Raw genomic sequence first — 22,389 nt, 5'->3', positions numbered from 1 at the left:
AAATCAATTTAAGTATACAAAAGAGCTATTAAAGAAATTCAGGATGGAAAGTTGTTCTGCTGCCTCTACCTGAATGAGCTCCTCAATCAAATTAGACAAGGACGAAGATGGTCAGAGTGTTGATATCACATTCTATCGTGGAATATAATAAATGTAATTAAAAATAAGTTGAATAAGTTTGGAGGAATAAAATGAATAAACTATACCTAATAACCTAAATAAAAAATATCCCTTATTTTTTCTTTTTTTACTAATAAGTCGAATCAAATTAATATTGTTTGACTTGTCTCATTCAAGGCATGCAATTTGTAGCAATCATTGAATAACTTTGGATTTTATTCTTTGAGTATTTTATTTGAAAAGTAATTACTTCACAATTATAAATATTTTAAAATTTAATAAAATAAAATTGATTATTTTTATTTGATACAAAAGATGTCAGTGAATTAGATAAAATAATTTTAGGAGAAAATTGATTTTTTTGATAAAATTTAAAATCAAATTATAAACTATGGAATGAATCAAATTTTTAAAGAAAGTTAAAAATAAAAAAATTTAGAATTCCTAAACTATGAAATGAATAAAATATAAAAAAATTTGAGATTTCATATAATTATAATTTTAGTTAAATATCTTAGTTCTTAAATATTTTTTTAACAAATTACATATTCAACCTTCTTTTTCTTATTTAATATTAGAGGGAAAAAAAGAGAAATAAAGATGAAGACTAAAAGGTCTGAATATGACTAGGGTGAGTAACTGTTCGGTCGATTTATATGTAGGTAAGACAAATTTAGAATTGCTTTCGACTATATATTCCAATCAATTTGGCTCGAATTGAGATAATTTTGATAGAGTAAGAAAATAAATAATTAATTATGAGAAAGTAAAAATATTTGTTTTAAATGACTTAAAGATATTAATATATAATAAAAAATAAAAAATGATAATTTAAAATATAAAATATTTTAAATAATAAATTAAATAATGTGATTGATGAGAGAAAAATAAAATAATTTTTAGTTAAATTTTTAACCGAAATATTTTTTACTTGATTTGATAAAATAGTGTTAGGATCGGGATCGACGATGGAGATCGGGGTCTCACAAAATTGAACGTTTACACACACTTCGTTTGATAATAACCATGTTAGAGGTTAATATCGGTTTCTACTCTACGCAAACTATCACAAACTCTTGAACGGAGTTCAAGTGCGGAAATGTTTGTTTCGACTTGAAACAACACAATAAGATTAGAGTAATTCAATAGGAAAGAAGACACAACACAAATGATGTTTATGGATGTTCGAAGATAAAACTCCTACGTCACCCCTTCTTCTCAATCTTGAGAAAGATATCCATTAGAAGATTTGATTGAATACAACACTTGTACACAACCCAGTCGAACAACCATGACTTGGTTACTGTCTATTTTTGAACTCTTAGCAAACACACTATGTTGAACAAAAACAAATTATGTCAACTTACAATGCTACAGATTTAGAACTCTAACACACTTAAAAGCTTATGACACTTTTAGAGCTTGATAGAGTTGATGGATTAAGGTTCGTGAAAAGATTGTTTAGAAAACCCGGTGTGAAGCAAGTTGTCCCATGTCTTAAGTAGGCAAATGTCAACGGACATATTTTTGCTTCTCAACGGACATATTTTGCTTGATAAGATATCTGTCTTGATCTTGATTAGTTGAGCTCCAGTATAGTACATTAGATGAGATATTCTTTGATCTTGTCTGTACTTGGATGATAATAAGCCAAGATATTTATTAATGTGATTTCAATTTTCAAGGAGTATGTATCTCATAATGTTTGACATGTCTTTGATTCTTTTATCATAGCTCTGCTACTACAGAGAGATCTTCACTAGTCTTTGCACCAAAAAGGAAACAATTATATGGGAAGAATAAAACTGACGCCTACAAAAGCCAGAAGTGTCTTCATATATTACCGAGGTTGGTAAATTGTAGGAAGTATGACAAACTGGAAGCACTTCAACAAAAAGTTGGACGCGTGCTTTTGCAAAATGCCGATTTGCCAAAAAGTCAAACGCATGCTTTTGCAAAATGCCGATTTTCCAAAAGGTCGGATGTACTTTTGCAAAATGCCGATTTGCCAAAAAGTCGGACGCGTGCTTTTGCAAAATGCGATTTGCCAAAAAGTCGGACGCATGCTTTTGCAAAATGCCGATTTGCCAAAAAGTCGGATGTGTGCTTTTGCCAAAATTCTGATTTGCCAAACTACCGACTTCATAAAATGCCGAGATGCTAAATAACCGGCTACGTCTTCAAAAAGCCAATCTTATAAAATGTCGACTTCAGATAATTTCGAATAGTGCCGAACTTTGATCAAAGATTATCTTTAACTGTCGAGCATCTTTTTCTTTAATTAGCACAGGATTAAGTTAACTCGGTTAATTTTTTTTTATTTAATAGTTAATTATTTCTTATACTTAATTAACTATTTTTATTTAACAAATAGTTAGTGTCATATTTTCTATTTATTTTTATTTTAATTGAGAGTGATCCATGGATATTTAATGTAAAAGTTTTGTACAATATATAATGATGATTTTTTAGACTATTTATAAATATTCATATTTAGTGGAGGTTATTTAAATAATTAAAAAAAATTATGATATGGGATGATTTTGAGTATAATTTTATTAAAAAAAAAAAAAAACATAAATGATATTAATATATATAAATAAAATAAAAAATATTTTAATATTTTAGTTACTGCATTAATTGATTTAATGAATAAGAAGGAAGAGTAAAGTGTATTTGATTTTTTTTTTTTTTTATTATTTGAATAATCTAAAATAGAACAAAGGCCATAATCTTATAAATATATAATATTTTTTTATACCAAAATAATTTACTTTAACATTAAATAAGATTTATTTTTCACAAAATAAGACAAGACAAAAGAAGGCCTAAATATTCCACATATCAATAACTTATTTGTTAATTAGATTATTTAAAGAATAATCATTAATTAAAAAAAAATATATATCATATTTTTAATTATTCTTTTATATGTTTATACTCATATTCTTAATACCTTTTATTCAAATAAACTAATTTTCTTAATAACTTCAAATAAAATAACATAATTTTTATTAACCTACATCAAAGAAGTTATTTAAAAACAACCATTATAAATAACCCGATATCAAAATGGTCAAAGGATTTTTTTTTTAAAAGTTTTGCTAAAAATGTTACAATTTTACTGAAGAAGATATATTTTGTTGTTTTATATGAATATATCAAATCAATATTGTAATTTAACATGGTTAAATGGTTTGTATTTGTAATTAATATTAAACAATTTAAATATACCACAACACATGAAAAAGGAGAGGAAAAGAAGCGGGCATGAAGAATGGTTGGTAGAGCTATGTTACACCACCTTACAAGTTTGTTCATCAACAAACAAAGCTTAAAGATTACATGTTATGTTTTTTATTTGTAAAAAAAAAATCATTTTTTATTGTTAGTGGAGCTCTTGTTCATATATTATTATTTTTTTAAATAAAATTTTAATTATATAAAAAATATTAATGTAGGTTAATTTTAAGTATGTGTATTTTTTTTGTTGGTAATTTTTTTTTTTAAAATATAAGATGGTTGTGTGCAAATTTTTTAAGTGAGATCCCGAGGGACATGTGAGAGTAAGATTTCGATAATGATGATGACAAGATGAGATGGTTAGTTGATTAAAATAAGAAGAGACCAATAATAATAATATGAGAGGGTTGATGCAAAATGTTTACAGTAATCTCACAAGGGTATTGAAAAGATATTTGTTATTTATTTTGAAGGAAGGAGAGGTGATAATGAGAAGGAGTGAGTCCTAAACAAAATTATTATTTTAATATGAGTTGAGTAATTTATTTTTAATTGTAGTTATGTCAATTATATATTTATACAAAAAATTATAAAAACAAATCAATAATTTAAGCGGTGTAATGGTTAATTGTTCATAATGTATAACAAAAAAAAATATAGTTCAAATCTCGTTAGGTCTAAATTTAAAATAATTATAAAAAAATTATATGAAAGAATAATGATGGATAAATATATGAATGAAGATTGTTGGTGGGCAAAAATTTGGTAAAATGTCTATAATGATTGAGATAGTTTGATAAAAAAAAATACTCAAAATAATAGTTTAATTTGAAATGTATTTAATAATATTTGATTGGGTGATTAGGTGATTATGATAGTTAAATATATGAATGAGATTGTTGATTAATCGAAATAAATAAATATATAATTAGTAAAAAAATAGATTAAAAATAAAAAATAATAATTAAATATGTAAATGAGATAGTTAAATTAATAATATGAATATTCATGAGATATCTACTTAGTAACTAAAAATAAGTATAAGTATCATAGAGAGATTGTATAAGATAATTATAATATTTTATTATCTTTTTATTATGTAACACATGAAAACCTGTAATAGAAATAAGCTTAATCAAATTAATATTGTTTGACTTTTTGTTCATTCAAGATAATTTGTAACAAACTATTGAATAATTTTGAATTGAGGAGGATAGCTAGAGGTATATGAGAGTGAAATTGGGAGAGAAAATAGAGAAGTAAGACTTGTCATATAAAAAATGAGAGCAGCGCAGAGAAATTTTATTATAGTACGTTATTCTTTCACTTATTCTCCCCCTTTAAATTCTCTTCTCAACATTACTCTTTTAAATTTGATTAATATTTTTATTTGGTACTGATTAAATTATATGAAAATTTTTAAACAAAATATAATTATTTGATAAACTTTTAAATCAAATTATAAAATACAGGTATTATAAATTTTTCTAATACAATTGGTTTTGATTTTTAATAAAATATTTTTTAGAAAATAATTGTTAGAATTTTTGTTTTACGAATGACTATTTATATATGTAATAGTCATTCTAGCTAATCATTAAATTATCAATTAATAATTAAAATATTAAAAATTTTAATTTTTATAATATTTTAAAATATTAAATATTTTTTATAATTTCAATTTATTTAAAATATCTCTAGTGTAGTTTTACCACTCTTAAGGCTTGTTAGGATTCAGATATTTTAAATAATAATGATTGATAATGATTTTAAGTAAAAAAAATTTGGTAAAAATATATAAAGGGTATTAATATATAATAATAAAATAATAAATTATAATTTTAAATTAAAAAAATATTTTAATATTTTGGTTAATAAATTTAGTGATGTAAAGGGTATAATTGAGTTATAACCCTAATTGAACCAAAATTAATATGATTTGAATAATTTTTTTTTAAATTAATTTTTTTTAAATAAATTACTTGTCATTTAAATTAATTATTTTTAAATAAATTACTTGTTAAAATATTTGAGATATTTTAAAATATTATAAAACTATAGAAATTATGTTTCCATGCATTGATAAATTGATTGAAAAATGTTATTGATGATGATAATATAATTGATTGGTATTTAATGTATGATTTTGTTTGATGTATACATGACTTGGACTATTTTCAAATACTTTTATAATCCAAGCATTCTTCAGTATGATTTTTTTTAAAAATTCATATAAAATTAAACATTATTTCATTCTCTTTTTGTTCATCACATCACTCAAATTATTAATAAAAATAATAGAATATTCTTTATTTTAAATTATTAATTTTTATTTTATTTATATATATCACTACCCTTTAAATCTTTTTACCTAAATTAATCATCACTTCCTCAAAATCATCGTCAATTATTATTTTTTTCTCCATCTACATTTTTATAAAATCCCAATCCGAATAACTTCTTATAGTAAATTTTATGATTTAAATATTAATTTATAGATTAATTTTATAATATTCTAAAATATAATTATTAAAAATATTATGATTTTTTTTAATTAAAAACTTTAAAATTAAACAAGATTGTTTTTTTAAAATAAGACGAGTCAAATGAAGACCTAAATATTCCATATATCAATAATTGATTTGTTAATTGGATTATTTAAATCATTAATTAAAATAAAATATTTATCATATTTTTAATAAAAATATTCATTATATATTTATACTCATATTCTTCTTAATAACATTTTAATTAAATTAATTAATTTTCTTAATATCTTTTCATCCTAATAACTTGAAATGACATCATATTTACTACCATACATGAAAGGGGTTATTTAAAAACAACCATTTCAAATAGCCCTATATCAAAATGGTCATAGGTTTAGATTTTTATTTTCATTTGCTAAAGTTGTGACAATTTTAATGAAGGATATATATTTTTGTTGTTTCATATATTCAATCAGTATAAAATTTAAACTAGTTAAATGGTGTGTTTTTTAATAAATTAAATTAAACAAATTAAATATACCAGAACACATGAAAATTACAAAAGAAAAAAAAAAACAGACTCGAAGAATGGTTGTTAGAGCTTTGCTACACCATCTTACAAGTTTGCTAATCAACAAACAAAGCTTTAAATAGGAAAAGAAATTGTCACTGAACACTGATATTTATAGGTTAAATATTATTTTTATTTTTTTTAAATATCATTTTTTTTTTATTGTAGTGGAGCTCTTTTTCTATATTATTTTAATCATTAAATTACTTAAATTATTAATAAATATAATAAAATATGTTTACTTTACTTTTATTGAATTTAAATTTGAAATAAAAAATATTTTAATAATTTATTTAAATAACTTATTTTTTAATAATTCTTTTTTTTTTATAATCAAAAAATCATAAAACAAAAATAATAAGATTAACAAGATGGAGATTTATTTTTTTATTAAAATTTTTAAATTTAGATCTTAGAAGTCTTCTTAAGAATTGTAGAAAATATCATTTTAATTATTAATTATATAATTTATCAATTAAAAAATTAAATATTTTAACTTTGTTTATATTTTTATTAAATTTTAATTTTAAATAAAATTTTAATAATTTATTCTAAAAATTCACAAATAACAAACTTAGTATGAAATTTGTTTAAACAAATAGAAATATGCTTAATTTTTAAAGTGTCCGGATTATCGGGTCGAGATTGTGGTTAATTTGAATATATATGTGAGTAGTAATTGGATACTTATGTCGGATTGGGGTTGATCTACGTATTAATTTAAAACGGTTAAAAATAATATTAAAAATATTATATGTATGTGTGGTTCATTTGGATATATATGTGAGAGTAAATAGATATTTGAGTCGGATTGTGGGTTAACCCGCCCATAAACTTAAAATGGTTAAAAATAAAATTAAAAATATTATAGGTATGTTTCGAACTTACAATTTAACAAAACAGATACAACCATTTAACCAACTACGCTAATAACACTTTATATTTTAAATTCAACACCAAATTTAATAAACGTAGACATTTTTAACTAATATATATATATATATATATGGGTTTTGATATTTTGTTTTATGGTTTGATGCTTAGTTAAACATGAAAAATGATATTAGCGTTATGTCTCACATGCCTACTAAATATTTAGTCAATTATGAAATATCTACCCAAAAGGTGGTATCTACCCTAAAGTCCATTGACGTCTGCATGAGCCTACAACCGATCTGTGCACGAACCACGATTGATTTCTCCTAAAGCCTGGTGCAACCACGAGTCTCGATTCAGACCAAAGTTCTTTCCAGTTAGTTCTTCAATGTCCAAATTCTTGTTTTTTCATGCTTAACTTATATGATTCATTTTAATTTTTAGATTATTCAAATATTTTATAAAAAATCAAAATAATTAAAAACCACTCATAACTATGTTCTTAACAAAACTAAACAGAAACATTTTAACTTGGAGTTGTTAATTAGTTTAATTTCATCCTACTTAGGTTGCTTATAATTATAACATAAGATCTACAACTCCAAATATTACAAGAAAAATATGTACATGATCCATGATTAAATCTAACGAGTTTGTGTATTAACTTGACATATTTAGAGTTATTTCAATTTTTTCCTATTTTTTTTTTCTTTGTGATAAATGTACCTGACTCTCTATATGTATATTTTCTTTCCTTACAACATACCTAGAAGCAGAGACGAATCTATGTAGGGGCTCGGGTGGATTGAAGCCCACCCAGAAAAAAAAAATAAAAAAAATATATTTTTTTTACGGTAGAAATATGACATTACCCTTAATTTCTTACAAAAATTTAATATAATTCATTGTTTTTTATTTAATTATTAAAAAAATGATAAAACTTTACTTTTATATACTTTTTTTTTTTCAAAATTTTCTATTTATTATTTTAAGTCCACTATAATTTTTTTTCAAGCCCACCCTAGTTCGATGGGTCCGTCCCTGCCTAGAAGCATACGTTAGGAACAAATGAGAGATACTATTGAGCTATGTTAGGGCATATATAGAGATAATAAACACATGTGATATGATAGAAGTTTTCTTTTGTTTAAACGTGTAAATTTTGTATATTTCATAATTGACTAAATATTTATATAGATACTACCTTTTGGGTAGGCATAGGCATGTGAAACATAACGCTAATATCATTTTTCACGTTTAACTAAGCATCAAACCATAAAATAAAATATCAAAAACCGTATATATAATATATATAATATATATATAATATATATATATATATATATATCACACATCTTTGAAATTAGGTGTCAACTCATATATTAGTCGAAGCTAGTCAAGGTCAATGATCTTTGATATGAGCTTGATTTGAGCTGTTTATATTTCGGTTCTTCAATCTTCTGTCATTCTTGAAAATAAACATGAATCTAACCTATCATTTTAGTTCCTCGTTCTTTTAGAATTCGAGAACAATGTATAGTATGTGGTTAATTACAATTCAAGTAGATTTCTCGACATTGCAATCATTAGACGTTACTAATATTATTTTAAAAAGGGTAACAAAATAGAATATATAAATTTTCTATTTGTCTTGTATTCAAATTCTTACGAAAGTTATTTGAAAATATTAAGAGAAATTAATAATTGATAAATAAATAGTCGAATAACTTAATAATACAAAATTATAAGAAATAATCGATTGTAAGAACTTTCTATAATCTATTGAAGATAGTGTAAAAATGGAAACATGTACCCTACCTGACGGGTAATGATGTATTTTTATCCCCGAACTCGATTTTTATTTTACTACCCGACTCCGAACTCGACGGGTATCTCTATTTGTGTCTACATCCCTGATTCATCGGATACTCGATTCTCAACAGGTACTCAATTACCCGATTAAATATTTATAAGATTTTAGATGTTGACAAATAAGAACTCTAACTTTAATACTAATGATATAAAAAATAGAAATGTTACTAACCATACTTATACTTATGTTGTAATGGTCGAAAACAATATTAGTGTTATTATAATTGAATAAGAAAAAAATAATATTGAAGATAAAGAATGAGAAGAGAGAAATAACATTTTATTATTATTTTTAATTTTAAGAGAACTATCATGAAACCCCACCGTCATGACCCTTGCTTCAACTTAAAGCGCTTTCAAATAGAATTGAACTCGTGGTTTCTTAAGCCGACTCATATGAATCATCTACTAGAAATAACATTTTTTTATTAAAACATATAAAGATGAATAGTAATGAGTAATAAATATTTTTATGGACGTGAAGTATACGTCAGTATAATAAATGGTATATATTTATTGTAATAAATAAAATAATTATGAATTTGAAACATTACCTTTTAAAAAAAAATTAATATATATATTTTCTAATATTATATAGTTGGGTATCGTGTTTGAATTGACACACTTTTCATCTTTGGTCTCAAACTCGATCGGATAACCATCTACCCTTTTCATTTCCGACCCCGATTTAAAATATTCGACCTCACCATCAGGATATCTACGAATATCGGGTATACAGGTACTCGTTACATCCCTGGATACATTTATAAAGAAATGTTAAAATATTATAATTTATTATTATTCATAACATTCCAAATATAGTTTAAATTCTGAATTTCTAAGTATATATCAAATTCGATCATTTAGATAAACACAAATATATTATTATTTGTTTGGTGTTAGATTATTTATGAACTTTAATTTATTTGATGTATGAAAAAAAATTGAATTTTTAAATATGCAATGTATTTTTAATTTATATATTTTAATTTTATAAAATTTATATCAACAGTAAATTTTAATTTTATAAAATTTATATCAACTTAGGACTAGTTTGATTCAGGTTATTATCAGCTCATTGACGTAAGTTTCGCACATACATATTGATACGTATGTTTGATATGATCTATTTTATTTAATGTTAAACTTGAGTATGTTTAATTCAGTTTATAAGTCCGTTTATTTATTTATAATATTATTTAATAATTAATATTATATATTTATTAATTTAATTTCAAATATTAATAAATAAATTAATAAATGATTTAAATTAATAATATTGTATTTAAAAATAAATTATATTAATATATTAATTTTAATAAAATTTTGTTAATATATAATTTTAAATATTAATAAATAACTTAAATTAAAAAATAATATATTTTAAAATAAATTAGATGAATATATTAATTTTATAAATATATAATATTAAATATATTTAATATAAATATAATAAAAATATATATAAATATTTAATAATATTTTAAAATTCTCTATCTCTATCTCTTATTTGAAAATCCCTTTTAGTAATCATTTTCATTTTTATTTCTATATTTTTTAAAAATATTTAGATAATTCATTCATATAAGTTGATTATACTAAATAAAGAAAACTAATTTATTATTATTATATATCTTTTCACTTTTTCACCCTCACTCTAATCAAAATATTGAATTGTAAATTTATTTTTAAACTTTTTCACCATCTTTCCATCCTCATTTATTTTTTATTCATCTCCATTGTAATAATTACTTTTAAATATTTAATTAAAACAGGTTTAATTTTCAAAACTATAATTATAAATTAAAAAAAATGTATTTATATTTTATATATTAAGATACATATATTATAAATAATAAATAAAAATATATTTAAATATATATTTTATTATTATTATAATTTTATAAAAATATTAGAAATAGATGGAATAGATAAAAGAGAATGAGGGCAGTTTGATTGCGTAAGTAGTAAGTCGAGAGTTTATAAGCAGCATAATTTGCGTAATAAACTCAGTCAAAAAATTATAATCAAACACATTTTGTGTTTAAACTCAATTTTCTCTCTAACTCGTTTCTCAACGTTTAACTTTATAATCTCAACATTTTTTTCCCTCATCACTTTTAAATATGTTTTATTCCTTCTCTTTTATCTATTTCATTCGTTTCTAATCATTTTATTCATTCTCTCTTAACTATTTAATTTGTTTTTAATTATTTTATTTCTTCTCTTTCAACTATTCTAATTATTTCTAATATTATATATATATATATATATATATTAAAATACATATATAATAAATAAAAATATATTTAAATATATTTTTATTTATTATATATGTATTTTAATATATAAAATAATTAAGTAAAATATAAAATATAAAAATATTTCGTATAATAATTGAGTGATTTGAGTCATAGGTAAGTTGAAAGATGAGAAGATATATAATAATAAATTATTATTTTTTATTGAATGAATCATCTCAATGTTTAAAAAAAATTAAAAATAAAAATGGAGACAAGGGATGTTTTCAAATAAGTAAAAAAAGAAAAAAAAATGTTAAAATATTATTAAATATATTTCTATTAAATATATTTATAAAAATTAATATATTCATATCATTTATTTTAAAATATATTATTTTTTAATTTAAGTCATTTATTAATATTTAAAATTATATATTAATAAAATATTATAAAAATTAATATATTAATATAATTTATTTTCAAATCTACTATTTTTTAATTTAAATTATTTATTAATATTTAAAATTAAATTAATAAATATATATATAACATTATATATATAATATTAATTATTAAATAACATTATAAATATAAAAAATAAAAATAAATAAGTTGGATATATATACCTAATTAAATATACTTAACTTAAAAGATTAAATAAATTGAGATCATATCAAGAATACAATTGAATAAGATGAGAATAAACAGAATCAAACTAGCTCGGAATAAAATGATTAGAAGAAAATTAAATAGATTAGAGAAAAGGAATAAAATAATTAGAAATGAATGAAATATATGAGATAGAATGAAAAAAAAAATTAAAAAATTAATTATAAACTTAAACACTGAAGAGCAAGTTAAGGAGAAAATTAAGTTTAAATGCAAAATGTGTTTAATTATAATTTTTTACTTGAACTTATTACACAAATAGCTATAATAACTTATTTTGCTGTATATAACGTTCAAACGCTAAATCAGACGAGGACTTAAATTTTAATGCCCATTTCTGGACAATTCTGGTACACCTACCATTCAAAAGAAGGCCAATAATAGCATGAATTTCAGCTTCCCTATAAAATGTCAGAGAACAGCTCACCTCCACAATAGTACAATTTATCTTACAAGTTTTAAATATATTCAACGTTAAAATTGATAAAAATGGTAATATATAATATTATATAAAAATAACAAAATATTAAGAAAGTTTAAGACTATTTCATATTAAAATTATTTAAATAATTTAAAAAGAAAGAAAAATAATTATTAATGAGGATTATAAGGAAATAATATTTTATTTTAAATACAAATACATAAATGATATTGATATCAATATAAATAAAATATAAAATATTCAAGACTAGATTTATTTAAGGACTAGGGTGGGTTGAATCTTAACCCAAAAAAATATTTTTTTACTATTAAAATGTGACATTAATACATAATTTCATAAAAAAATTTAATTTAATTTACTATTTATTTATTTAATTATTAAAAAAATGACATTAAATTAATTTAATAGTAAAAAAATTAATAAATTTTATAAATAATAATTATTTATTGAATATATATATATAAATTTTTCCATTCCTCTACCCTCTAAATATATTTTGTTATTAAAAAATTTAATTAATTCATAAAAAAAAAAGTGAACTTTTTTTATATTAATATAACATATTTTTTAAAAAAAAAATCATCTTTGGTCTGCATCAATAAGGTATTAAGGTTGACGTATATATTTTTTTTATTTATCCAGTGAATCTTATTATAGAAATTTCGATCAGCATATAGGATTTTTTTGTTTCTAATTAACTGATGAAATCTATCCTTGTTCGTTTTGGTCTAATTAGAACAACAACAAACATCACCTATTCATGATTCTTAAATTTGTATAATTGATGTAGAGAACACTTTGATACCATTAGTTAGAATCATTAATATAAATATTTATTTTATTAAATTAAATAAAATAAACTTTAGTTGCGAAAATATATCTGAATATTTAGTAAAGAACAGTTTAGAAAAGACCTAATTTGAATCTTTGTTTGATTTTGAATTTCTCACTTCTGGATACGGATCTTTGATGAAGATACTACTGAAATGTCTAATGGGGAATTTAAATATTTTAATCCTTTATTGATAGTCTTTTAAGTGATATGGTTAATGAGCACTCATTATATCCTTAATATCCTTATGTCTAATGAGATTAAGATAATAAGTAGTTATGGTTGTAAACCTAGCCTAATATATATTCATTGAATGTTCGACTTCAATATTAAATTTTATTTGTTTTTTATAGATATATTTTATATTTATTATATATATCTAAATTTATTGATAATTTTTATATTTTAATAAATGACTTTAATTTGACTTAATCTTTATTATAATCCCTATTATACTATTATTAAACAATAAATGTACCCAAATATTAAAATTAATTCTAACATATCCGACATAAAAGGCCTCCAAATTCTTCTAACACAAAGAATCATGAGACGAAAGATTAACCCATTACTTTATTTATTTTTAATTAAAGATAATTAGAATGACCTCCCATAACCACAATTAACACTTTACTTCTAATCCAAATTAGTGTTTATGGGTCTTTATTTGGAAAACCTTGATCTCCATGTGAATGTTGATCTCAATGACTCTAGTGCACTTATCCTTTGATATATCCTTCCTAATATTCTTTTAATTTAACTTGTACTAGTAAAAATTGAAAAAGTCGTTCATGATGAATTTCAGTAATGACTTATTGGACTGTTATCATTCGTTATCAAAATTGTGGTTACTGATATAAAAAAAATATCAGTAACGACATTAGAGAGCCGTTACTGATATTAGTAACAGTAACGACTCTCCAAAAACATAGGCTCATTAGGATTCTTATTAACTGGAACTTCCAGTTATCTTGGTAGAAATTTGATATCTTTTTTTCCGTCTCAACAAATCATTTTTTTTCCACAAGGACTCATAATGTCTTTCTATGGGATCGCGGGTCTTTTTATTAGTTCCTATTTGTGGTGCACAATTTCCTGGAATGTAGGTAGTGGTTATGATCGATTCGATCGAAAAGAAGGAATAGTGTCATTACTGATATATTCAAATCAGTAACGGCTTTCCAAAGGCAATGTCGTTACTAGTATTCATATCAGTAACGACTCTTCTAAGATAATGTCGTTACTGATATAAATATCAATAACGACTCTCCAAAGGCATTGTCGTTACTGATATATGTATCAGTAATGAACGACTCTCTTATTATAAAGTCGTTACTGAAAACAAATATTATTAACGACTCTCTTATTGTAATGTTGTTACTTATCATTTTTCATTTTTTTTCGTATTATTAATATTTATCCATGTAAACAATATTAAATAGTTGTTTTATCAAAAAAAAATTATACAAATAAAAACACTAATCCAAACAATATTCATAAATAATATAGGTGTCTTATATCAAGCATTTCAATACACCAATCGGAGGGGGAGGATGGGGTAACATGATAATATCATGGTCATCTGCTCCCTCATCTCAATTATCTCAGTCCACATTTGTTCACGCTCTTCTTGTGACTATTGTCTCTTAGCCTCATGCTCATCCAGTGCCTAATGTCTCTCCGCATCACGCTTCTCTCGCATCCTCTATATCTCCTCCTATAGAGTCCGATTCTCATCACGTAACTGATGCGTGGCAGTGCATTGGCTGCTCGAAGAACTCCCCTGAACATCTGCTCTAAAAAATGTAGGTCGTGTGCCTGATCCCATACCCATGACTCTCCATATTTTATAATTTGGCCTAGACTTAATAATTTTTCATGGACACACATAAAATGTACAAAACTCCTAGACATTTTTAATATTTTTTATATTTGTTATAATATATAATAATACCACAATATTATAAATTATAATAATATTATTATTATTATAATAATTGATTTATTTTATAATTATAATATAATGTCTATATAAAAATATATAAATAATAAACTTAACGAAAAAATCAGAGAAAACAAATCCACAAATCAACGTAGTATGTCATGTGGATATGAGAGATAAATTTTTAAAAATGTTCTGAAACGCTCATTTCGGGTCTCGAAACGCACGTGGGTAGGAGGGAGAAAATTTAAAATGTCCCGAAACGGTCATTTTGGGTTTTGAAACGGGCATTTTCGAAACAAAAAAATAAATTTTTTTCTCGAAATGAGCGTTTTGGGACCCGAAATGAGCGTTTTCAGAACATGAGGACAACCTCGCAGACCACGTCGGATTCGTGGATTTGTTTTCGCTGATTTTTTCGTTGAGTTTATCCTTAATTATAGAAATATAACCTTAAATACAATTCATCTATTTATATATTCTAACCATATCAATTTTAGAAAGTGTTAAAAATTAGCAATATTATTCATTACTGAAAGGGTAATGAGTCCAAAATATTCCAATCGTACCCTGTACACCAATTATGAATCTTTCTCTTTTCCTCTTTATCTTTTATCTCTTCTTTTATTTACAACCCCATTTCCAATGTCCCCCATAAACTTTTCTTCAACTAAATGTCCAATTCATAATTGCTTACCGGTAGTTCATCCAAATTAACTATTTATACCCTAGTGAACTAAGCTAGTTTAGAGAAAAACCATGGAACCACAATCCGGAGATAACAACCTTGGACTTACACTCCCCCTAAGTAAGCTCATACTATTTTCCAATTTTATTTTCTTTCATAGAAACAAAATTATTTGTTAATTTGTTTACATATTTACAGTCAACTCAAGACAAGATAGAATACTAGAGGATGAGTTATCACCACCTGAAAACTCACCAGTCGAGCAAGTAGCCTTAACCGTTCCCATCTCCGACAACCCTTCACTTCCGGTTCTCACTTTTCGAATGTGGGTCCTCGGTCTCATCTCATGCATTTTTCTCGCTTTCATCAACCAATTCTTTTGGTATCGAACCGAACCATTGATGGTCAGCGCTATCTCCGCTCAAATTGCGGTTGTGCCATTGGGCAAGCTAATGGCTGCGAAAATAACCAATAGGGTATTCTTCAAGGGGAGTAAATGCGAGTTTACATTGAATCCGGGTCCATTTAATGTGAAGGAACACGTTTTGATTACCATTTTCGCGAATTCAGGTGCGGGCACGGTTTATGCCATTCATGTGGTGACGGTTGTGAAGGTTTATTATCGGCATGAAATATCGTTCTTTGTTTCTTTCATCGTTGTTGTCACAACCCAAGTAAGATTATTTACTTTCAATTATTGCATAATTTATAAAAAAAAATTAAAAAATGAATGTACGGGCCATGCAAAATTGATGTAGGCTAAAAATAATTGAACTGTGGGGGCAGAGTCGCAGACCTTTAATAATAATTAAAAAAAATGATTTTTTTACTAGTCCTAATAAGGATATAAAACATATTTGTAAAGTGCTTTATGTCTAGTCAATTTGAAATCGATCAGATATTTTGTTTTTATTTAAAATAATTTAAAATTTTAACTTATTAAAGTAGTTTAATTAGTACCAAAAATTTTTACATGTTTTATTTAAAATTGTGTTAGTAATCACTTTTTAAATGTAAAAACTAATTAGTGAGTGACTTAGTTCAATTTAAATTTTGAAATATAATATAAAATCAAATTTATGAACTATACTTATTTTATATTAAACAAAAATTTATGTGTTTCTAAAAAATTGGAATAATGATTGAAGTGATTGCATTATTGAAATCTAACTACCACATTTTTTACTTAAAAAAATCAATAGAGCTACGAATTTAAAGATTTTTTAAATTTGAATCGATATATATATATATATATATATATATATATATATATATATATATATATATATATATATATTTCTTAACAAGCTTAATATAGTATCACGTAAAATATTATGAATAATTGATTTTTTTTTCTTTTATTAGAATTTAAATATTGTTCATTAAGCATCCAAAATAAAATTAGTGATTATGAGCTTATTCAAAAATTGATATTTTTTTGTCATAATCTTTACTACTCACAATTTCATTAATTTTTTTTAGAAGATAATTTCATTTAAAATTTTCAATTTCTTAAAAGCTATTTTCTATTTAAGAATATACTGTCATTTTTTATTATATAGTATATAATTATTTATAGATAATAATTAATCTTATAATACGAAAATTAACACTTTCTCGCATTCAAATTTTAATTATATCATACATATTTCAACTTTTAATTCCAACTTAAAGTATTTTGTTTTTTTGTGAAAATCGAATTCATAACTTTTAATATTTAGGCGTAAATCTTATCACTATATACAGTGGTTATTTGATACATTTTTTTAAAGTTTTTCTATTCAATCTTGATTTTGTAAAACAAAAAAAATCATATAATGGTCCAGATTTATAAAATAGCTTTTGGTGTCAAGTATAAAAAAACGTAAAAATACTTTATTCTTTTTTTAACTAATAAATTATTTTTGGAATAACTAACATATCCTCACCCATCTCCCAATAAAAAACCACTCATTAAAACATACATAAATAGATATTAACATCTTATGAAATATTTACTGATGAGTGTGTTAAACTGAACATCTATTTTTTTATTTACCAATCAAAAATAATAAACTAAATCAAATAGTTATATGAGTAAAAAGTTAATTATGTTCTTTTATCTTTATAAATCAATGTATATTCACTATTCAAATATGAAACATTTATTTTAAATGCTTTCCATTTGATTGATGTACTTTTAAAAACTCAATATTTATTTATTAAAATACTAAAATATTTTTTATTTAATATATTCTCTTTCATATTTCCCTCATTATTATTTAGAGGATAGAATGCCCAGTAGTTTAAATCAAACAACTTTTGTACCCAAAACCCAACAAAAACTCAAGATCAAACAAGCTCTTATATGACTAAATTAATACTAATTATAATCACCTCCAAAATACAAATCTAAGTTCTTTACTAAATAAATGGCATGCAGGTACTAGGGTTTGGTTGGGCCGGTATTTACAGAAGGTACTTGGTGGAGCCAGCCGCTATGTGGTGGCCGTCAAATCTCATCCAAGTGTCCATATTTAGGTATATTTGAGAACTTATATTTTTCTTTTATTGAAATATTCCATAAAATTAAATTGAACTTTTTTTTAATGTTATAAATGATTGGATATATGAGTTTTATATGATTTATTAAATCATTATAACTTTAGAGTTATAATATATATAATGATAAATAGGATAATAACTCTAAAGTTATAATATATGTTTATGGGTTTTAAAGTTGTATTATATATTTTAAAATAATTTACTGAGTAATTTAAGTTTCTTAAGAGTCTTAATTAGTTAAGTGATCAAATATCACTAACAAAATTTCTTTAAATAAAAGTAGAAGGTTGTACTAATTTTTTAAAATTAAAAATAACATATATACATATTTGTTATTTTTTTTAGAAAGTATAGAACGAGAATTATGACAAGAAAATTGACAGATATGACATTTTTTTATTAGATTAAAAATTTTAATTTTTCAAATCACTATAAGAAAGACACTTTTTTGTCATTTTTTTTTTCTTCCTATCATTTTTATTTTATTTTAATATAATTGTATTTCTTTTTTATTTTTTTGGCTTAGAGCCTCTTTCTCCACTTAACTTTATGGGCATTTTGATTTTTTAATGTATAAAAAATCAAAAGTGAACAAAAAAAAAGCTTATTTTGTAGCTAAAAAATGCAATCAAATAAATTTTAGTAGCATAATAAGAAAATTAACTCTTCAATCAGATTCAAACAAAATATAAATAAAATTACTATCATTTTTTACTTTAATCAATATTTGTAAAAAAAAATGTTTTTTTTTTATCATAATATTTGATGTATGATGATGAGACATTAAAAACAGGGCATTGCATGAGGAAGAAGTAAGACAAAGAGGACGATTGTCACGTATCGAGTTCTTCATAATTGCTCTTACTTGTAGTTTTACATACTACATTTTTCCTGGCTATCTCTTTAAAATGCTAACATCCCTCTCTTGGGTATGTTGGATATTTCCTAAATCCGTATTAGCCCAACAACTCGGTTCTGGCCTATATGGACTCGGTCTTGGAACTTTGGGATTTGATTGGTCAAGTGTATCGTCCTACCTCGGAAGTCCATTAGCTAGCCCATGGTTTGCCACCGCAAATGTGGCGGTTGGTTTCTTCTTGGTGATGTATGTACTAACTCCTATAACTTATTGGTCGAATGTTTACAATTCCAAAACTTTTCCATTGTTCTCCGATGATCTTTTCAAGGCAAATGGATCGGAATACAATATTTCGAGCATTGTTGACTCTGATTTTCATCTCAACATCACATCATACGACGAAGAAGGTCCTATTTATCTTAGCACATTCTTCGCCATGTCGTATGGAGTAGGATTTGCTGCCGTTGCTGCCACGGTTATGCATGTGTGGTTGTTTCATGGAAGGTAATATTAGTAACACATATTTATCTTCTTTTTCAAAAATTATTCTTTTGACTACTAATATTTATATATGTAAAAAAGGGAAATATGGGAGCAAACGAGGGCGAGTGGTAAGGAAGGGAGATGGGACATACATACAAAGCTAATGAGCGGTTACAAACAAGTACCCGGGTGGTGGTTTTGGGTTATTCTTGTGGTGAATGTCGCGATAGTAATATTTACGTGTGAATACTACAATGAGCAACTTCAATTACCGTGGTGGGGAGTAATTCTTGCGTGTGTTATTGCATTTGTCTTCACTCTACCTATAGGAGTTATTGCTGCCGTCACAAATCAGGTTAACATTATTATTTTATATTTTCAAATCTAAAAGAATATAAAATAGAATGAATTAAAGATTCGATAAAAGAAGTGATATTTTTTTTAAGTAGTGCCCATCCCTCGATATCTTGACGGAATACATAATTGGATACTTGTACCCGGGATATCCTGTCGCCAATATGTGCTTCAAAGTGTATGGATACATAAGCATGTGTCAAGCTATAAGATTCATTCAAGACTTAAAGCTTGGTCATTATATGAAAGTCCCACCTAGAAATATGTTCATGGCACAGGTCACATTTATTCAAATTATCAAATCTCATTTCTTATTCTAATATTATTCATGAACTGAAATCATCAAGAAACATGTAGATTGTAGGAACCCTAATAGCTGCAATAATCTATTTGTGCACGGCGTGGTGGTTAATGGAAACAATCCCCGATATATGTCAATCAACCACCTCGGGTTGGACTTGTCCAACCGACACAGTCTTTTATGACTCTACCGTCGTATGGGGATTGATTGGGCCTCGCCGTATCTTCGGAAGTGAAGGCTTTTATAGTGCTATCAATTGGTTCTTTCTTGGTGGAGCGGTTGGTCCTATTATTGTCTGGTTGGCACACAAGGTAAACTTATAGTGAATGGATCCACTTTTTTACGATTTAGTTTAATTATGGTTAAGTAAAATCATAATTTTTGGTTTTGAATAAGGCTTATCCGGAGAAGAAATGGATTAGGCTAATCAACATGCCAATATTGATTGGTGCAACCGGAAGGATGCCACCGGCCACAGCTGTCAATTACACGACATGGATCCTTGTAGGATTCTTGTCGGGATTCGTGGTTTATCGGTATCGACCAGAGCTATGGAAAAGGTATAATTATGTGTTATCGGGCGCACTCGATGTTGGTTTGGCATTGATGGCGGTATTGATGTACTTTTGCATGGGCATGGAAGGTATAAGCCTTGATTGGTGGGGGAATGATCTTGATGGTTGTCCTTATGCCACGTGTCCCACTGCCAAAGGTGTCGAGGTTGATGGATGCCCTGTTGTTTACTAGTAATCCATCTAGAATTGAAATTGGAAATTAAATTAGTGATCTAATTTCAATTTTAGTGTTTATTTGAGGACTTGAAATAAATATTTGGATGTAGAATTATAATTTATTTAATTAAAATACATGTCTATTTCTTTGCTTTCAATTAAATTCATTCCCTAAAAAGAAGGAATTTCAATTTCAAAGCTACTCAAGTCTCATTTGATCCATAACAATCCCTTTATTATTAAAATAGCCCCTTTATTATTAAAATAGTTGATTTGAATAGATAGATTTAAAATGAGTTAGTTTCTATCCATGTTAGAGATATGAGGTTATTATTGAGCATATAATAAAATACTTTTTATTTATAATATATCAATGATTTCCAACCAAAATATATAAATAATAATTTTTTTTTGTCAATGTAATGTATATATTAACTTAAGCCTTTTTCGGTTTTGGGTTAGTCAAATAACTCAAAAAAATTAAACATCACTTTACTTTACTATTCTTTTATTCATCAAATTAATTAATTTATTAATTAAAATAATAAAATATTCTTTATTTTAAATTATTATTTTTTTATTTTATTTATATATCAATATATTTTAAGTCTTTTTACAAACAAAAAAAAACATCATTATCTCCTCAAAATCATCACCGATCATCTTTTTTTTTATTTATAATTTATTTCAATAACCCCAATCGAACAAGACCTTATATTGATTTGATTCCAGAGTTTAAATTTGAAAATAAATTTTTAGAGTTGGTTTGGGTTATATAGATTTAATTCAAATTAGAGGGGTAAATAAGAAACCAACGACATTGAACCGAAACACAAATGCAACTAAGGTCCAATTTTACATTTGTTGAACCAAAATTTACAATTTGGTTGTATGATTTATTCGAACTAAATCAATGATTTAACTGATGATGTAACATCAATAGTTTTAAGAATTTCACAAAATAAAAATAACATATGATTAATGTTTTATTGTTGAATTTTATGTTTAGATAATATTACGAGTGACTTCAATTGTCGATATTTATTTTTTAAACAAGTATTATGTATTTAAATATTTTATTATTGTTACTATTGTATATCAAGATATTAAATTATAAATTATTTCAAAAT

General features: G+C 24.4%; 1 protein-coding gene across 1 annotated transcript; it reads left to right on the top strand.

The window, feature by feature from the left end:
• The first annotated feature begins 15,994 nt into the window (after positions 1-15,994).
• On the top strand, positions 15,995-21,286 carry LOC124922760 (oligopeptide transporter 7-like). The gene is made up of 8 exons (XM_047463467.1): positions 15,995-16,107; positions 16,186-16,661; positions 18,410-18,507; positions 19,325-19,894; positions 19,973-20,228; positions 20,323-20,505; positions 20,585-20,839; positions 20,925-21,286. Exons 1-8 carry the CDS (start codon positions 16,059-16,061, stop codon positions 21,273-21,275), a joined length of 2,238 nt encoding a protein of 745 aa, XP_047319423.1. The 5' UTR covers positions 15,995-16,058; the 3' UTR covers positions 21,276-21,286.
• Positions 21,287-22,389: the final 1,103 nt, after the last annotated feature.

This window comes from Impatiens glandulifera, chromosome 1 (genome assembly GCF_907164915.1).
Source record: "Impatiens glandulifera chromosome 1, dImpGla2.1, whole genome shotgun sequence".
NCBI classification, from domain to species: Eukaryota; Viridiplantae; Streptophyta; class Magnoliopsida; order Ericales; family Balsaminaceae; genus Impatiens; species Impatiens glandulifera.
This window is presented reverse-complemented; position numbering and strand designations above follow the sequence as displayed.

Excerpts from the sequence above, each read along its gene's own strand:
- LOC124922760 (XM_047463467.1), top strand. The coding sequence starts at position 16,059 with ATGGAACCACAATCCGGAGATAACAACCTTGGACTTACACTCCCCCTA. Across the intron at positions 16,108-16,185 it reads TGGACTTACACTCCCCCTAA|TCAACTCAAGACAAGATAGA; the intron begins GTAAGCTCATAC and ends ACATATTTACAG. Across the intron at positions 19,895-19,972 it reads GTGTGGTTGTTTCATGGAAG|GGAAATATGGGAGCAAACGA; the intron begins GTAATATTAGTA and ends TATGTAAAAAAG.